We start from the raw sequence: 4,384 nt of genomic DNA, 5'->3' as shown, positions 1-4,384 counted from the left end.
GCATTACCATGAACACAGAAGTCGTGAAGTTTACCGTGCATATCGTGCCATTTGTATATATGTTTTTGAAAATATTTTTTTCACTTTATAGTAGTAAAGTAAACCAATAACTTCAATTGCAACTTTAATCTAATTTCTTTACGAACATATAATTCTACAATTATTACAATGATTGTAACAATAATTCATGGAAAGTTTTATTTATTTCTACCCCAGACTTCCAAAGTTATACTCATGAGAAGAACATTGGCAACAAAAAACATTAAAATTGCTAACACTGAAAACTGAACAGTGTTATTACAGAATGTTGTCAACATCAAATTTGGCTTTTACAGCTCTAACGTTATAAGAGATAATTAAAAACGAATCAATGAATCAAGGCAAGATATTAACAGTTTTAATTCAGTTATCAGTCGTTATGGACGTTAAATAAATAATTATTTGGAAACAAAGACATTATCATAACAATACTATTGTCAGGAATATCATAGTGGGGTATCTCCGACAATAATGTAAAATATGAAAATTCATAAAAAGAGTGCTGGAACAGCATGACATACACAATGTACCATAAGCAATGATTGTCATTGATGGCATGGTTAGATATGCTGATTCTGAACAAGGTTTTGCAAAAACATTAATATAAAATCGATAATTCCCCTTCAATGAAAGTTATTTTAAATGTGGTTCCATCTTTTAATTCTTTTCTCATTAATTATATATTCTTTGGAAAGAAGATGTGTTGGTCATGGCACATACTTGAATAATTACGATGTGCACCACTGCAGATTGTAACAATTCCACTTGTGGTATACAGTGTTATACAGTGTATGTAGGGCCCTAAATTCCATTTTGTCATTTAAAGCCGTAAGACATATTCTCTCATATAATTCATTCATACCAGAATTATTGTTTCACAACACGAGACAGATATATATATTCGCGTTGATACTTTCATAAGTCTAGACAGATATGTAGTTAGGTTACCTTTATCAACGCTAGACAGATAGATACTATAGTTACTAGTACACTTCACTTTCATTATGTTTTAAGGTGTCCTCATACTCGCTCTCTGCACCACTGAGATATTTCCTGGGTTTCAATAGGAAAACTGACCATTTACAGACTGAAGATCACAAAGGAGCGACATCAGACTTCAAAACCAAGCCATTATGCGATCTCGAGATTCGTTTGATGGATCAAACTAGTATTTTAGTTTCTAGAGAACTATAGTGAGCGTAACCGCTGGAGTATCGTTGATGGTTTCTAAGTTACCAAACGGATAATAATACAACTCTTCTGTTCAAACACAACAAACACAAGATTGGTCAAAAGCTTTATGCAGTTTTTTAAACTCCACATACAGTTGATTCTATTTCTTGAATAAACGGTATCACAATAATAACATAACCCTGGTTTGATAGTATTAAGAATGTTAGAAATACGTTTTGAGAAAAACGTTTTGTAGAACAACCAGACGAGGCAGCAATGAAATGCTATTAATATAGATTTTGGGGTAGTTTAGGATGAATAGGCAATCTAAGTGAATCTTAACCTGACGCTTGATTAACTATGATTTCTTCTTTAGAAGGACCGGATAATGTGTCGGCAGAATTTCTTTCGTTATGCAGCAAGCCTTGTTTTTTCTGTATTCAGGAAATCTGATAATGTCTACAGTCAATTTTTGGATGCTTTATCTGCAGGCACAATAACACACACAATGCATGAAGTGTGAACTGAACAACAGTATCAACGAACACAGGCTGGAAATTTGTGTACATTTTTTATTTCAAGTTGACAATTCTTTTTTAACATGTGGATTCAGTTCAATCTGAAATTGAATCTAAAGCAGCATGCTTTCGTGTCGTCCGTTCTCTGATATAATTTTGCTCTGAATCCATTATTGCCTTGAAATAGCAGAGAAAATCTGCTTTAAACCATATCATTCGTAGTAACAAAACCTCAAGTCAACGTAATCCGTTGTTACTATGACAAAAGCAAAGCTGCCATAAAACTCATCTGAATTCTGATCATCTTTAGTGTCAAAGTGAATGTACTCCTCTGTGACCGTCATGTCCATGACCTGTTGGCACTCGCCCCAAAAGCGGTACAGATAAAAAGGCATAGTCGTCGGCAGCTTGATTGGGGCACTTGACAAACCGTCGTTCCTAGTAACAAAGAAGAAGGTAGTGTAAAACATACTAATAATTTGTTTCTTGTAAGAGAATGGCTTGTTTTCACAGAGATTTCATCTGAACAAATTGCATAAAAGTAACTGCCGATTAGAAATGGAACATTATTTCTTAACTTCTTACATAATGGTTAGAATTTTGCCATATATGGTAAATATGGTAAAGTTGTTCCTTGCATATCATCTAATTGTTTGTCTAACGTAGGCACGATACGCTGTTAATCATATATAGAATCATACAACGAAAAAATCAATAAATAATTCAAACAATCATATATAACTATTTCTAGTTATAATTGTTATGCAGATATTCGTACCAATTTTATTAAGGCATAATATTTTGATAAGTCTAGTATGTTTAAATGAATTCAGTTACTCAAAGTCGAAAATATAAAAGAACTCAATAATATCTAACATCAGCAAATAAACATAGGAAAAACTTCTTGCCACAATTTAATTAGTATTTTCGTGGGCTGGTGTTGCAACTACGACAAGCTATTGCGAATTAAATTATGGGATTAATCGCAGAGAACTATTCCATCTCAAACTGTTTACACGAAATTCCTTAAATATCAACCGTAGAAATAAATACCTGCAGCAGAAGTAGAAATGGTAGATATAGTCCCCTTCTTCATGAAGCCCGATATGTCCTGGATAAAAATCTATTAAATAAGAAAATAAAATGATGATGATGATGATGATGATGATGATGATGATGATGATGATGATGATGATGATGATGAAGATGGAAATAAATGCCCCACGAAATTTAAGAAAACAATAAGATAAACAAATAAAAATAAATAAGATGGGATCTTTGTTTTACATAACATTAATATGCATGGAATACGAATACATCTTATCAATAAATGTAAGGTAATTATTCAATAGAATAATGTAATAACATTGTTTGAGTTAAGAAATATGCTGTAGGCACGTCGATACAGTGATGTTACGCTTTTGAAACTATAAGAGATAAATAACATTTGAAATATTTCCATGATTGCTAGGAACGTTTGAAATATGTTATTATTTGTGAATAGATACCTGGCGGACATTTTACCGCTATAATACAGTAATCACCAGCTGGCCAATCATAGGTTCCAAATGCTGAAATTTTCTGGCACCCAGGTATATTTACGACGTTGTTTGATACGTTCCCTCCTTGTTGTTCTATCAGTATTAGACAAACGAATGGTATTTTATGCGAGGTTTAATGGCTGAAATAAGAGAGAATAAAAAACCCCAAGAAACAAGAAAATACCAACATATTAAGATAATCTTTACCCAACCCCGAATTCAATGAACAAGTGCAAAATGTTAACACGGAGACTACTGAAAAAGGACAAGAGAGAAAGACTAAGAGAGAATAGGACCAGGTGTTCCGGAAGTGTAAGCGTCGTCTGCTTCTTCGATGACATTCACCATGTAAATCATAGTCAATACGAGGTAAGACGTTAATAGTGTTAGTGGATGTGTTAAAACAAATGTGGACTTCTTTAATCATTTATAAAAGGACATACCAAATAGCCATCAATACAGATGCATAATATATGTTCCATCTAGTAGAAGCGATAAACTATTCGAGTGAGGCAGAGTATGTTAATGATAATTATACCTGATGGTACCAGATATAAATAACTCCATGACATGATTTATATCATTATAAAAGAAATCAAGAAAATACCAACATGGCAACATAATCATAATTCAAACTCAAATTCCATGAAACGAGGGCAAAATATGAACAAAGAAAGGTTTACAAGGAGACTCCTGAAAGAGTACAAGGAGAAAAAGACCAGGTGTTCCGGAAGAGTTAGTGTTTTCTGCTTTATCGACGACACCCGCCATGTAAATAGGTATTAATTATGTATCTGCAATAATAACAATACGCTGGAGATCGCTGTATACAATCGAGAAATGGAGGTTGGAATATTTTGTGATGTTATTTTATTCATTTGGTGGGTAGTATTCAGATTATGTACATATGTTTAATAATAACAGTTAAATAACCAAAATACTGATTTTTGTTTAGTTTAATTATAAATCCTCTTACTGTTAAACTAATGAGACAATGAATCGTTACTTACTCTGTATATGATTTCCTACACTGTAGTTGGTGTTTCCTCCGATCTGCATGTACAGAGTGGACGAGTCACTGAGCCAGTCTTCTGGACAGTCGTAGGTTGGCAT

The 4,384-nt window shown here is 33.1% G+C and overlaps 1 protein-coding gene across 1 annotated transcript; it reads right to left on the bottom strand.

Annotated features, from left to right (window-relative positions):
- Positions 1–1,942: 1,942 nt before the first annotated feature.
- Positions 1,943–4,384, bottom strand: LOC132546227 (uncharacterized). Its single transcript, XM_060209935.1, has 4 exons — positions 4,282–4,384; positions 3,239–3,364; positions 2,784–2,853; positions 1,943–2,168 (listed from the first exon to the last, which is right to left on the bottom strand). Exons 1-4 carry the CDS (start codon positions 4,382–4,384, stop codon positions 1,943–1,945), a joined length of 525 nt encoding a protein of 174 aa, XP_060065918.1.

This window comes from Ylistrum balloti, unplaced genomic scaffold (genome assembly GCF_031769215.1).
Source record: "Ylistrum balloti isolate Yb309-2 unplaced genomic scaffold, AGI_CSIRO_Ybal_v1 Utg369876, whole genome shotgun sequence".
NCBI lineage: Eukaryota > Metazoa > Mollusca > Bivalvia > Pectinida > Pectinidae > Ylistrum > Ylistrum balloti.
Note: the sequence above shows the minus strand (reverse complement) of the source record. Positions and strands in the feature narration are given on the sequence as shown.

Coding starts and splice junctions, on each gene's coding strand:
- LOC132546227 (XM_060209935.1), bottom strand. CDS start 4,384: ATGCCAACCTACGACTGTCCAGAAGACTGGCTCAGTGACTCGTCCACT. Junction 3,365..4,281: donor TGTAGGAAATCATATACAGA/GTAAGTAACGAT, acceptor TAATACTGATAG/AACAACAAGGAGGGAACGTA. Junction 2,854..3,238: donor AGCGGTAAAATGTCCGCCAG/GTATCTATTCAC, acceptor CTTATTTAATAG/ATTTTTATCCAGGACATATC.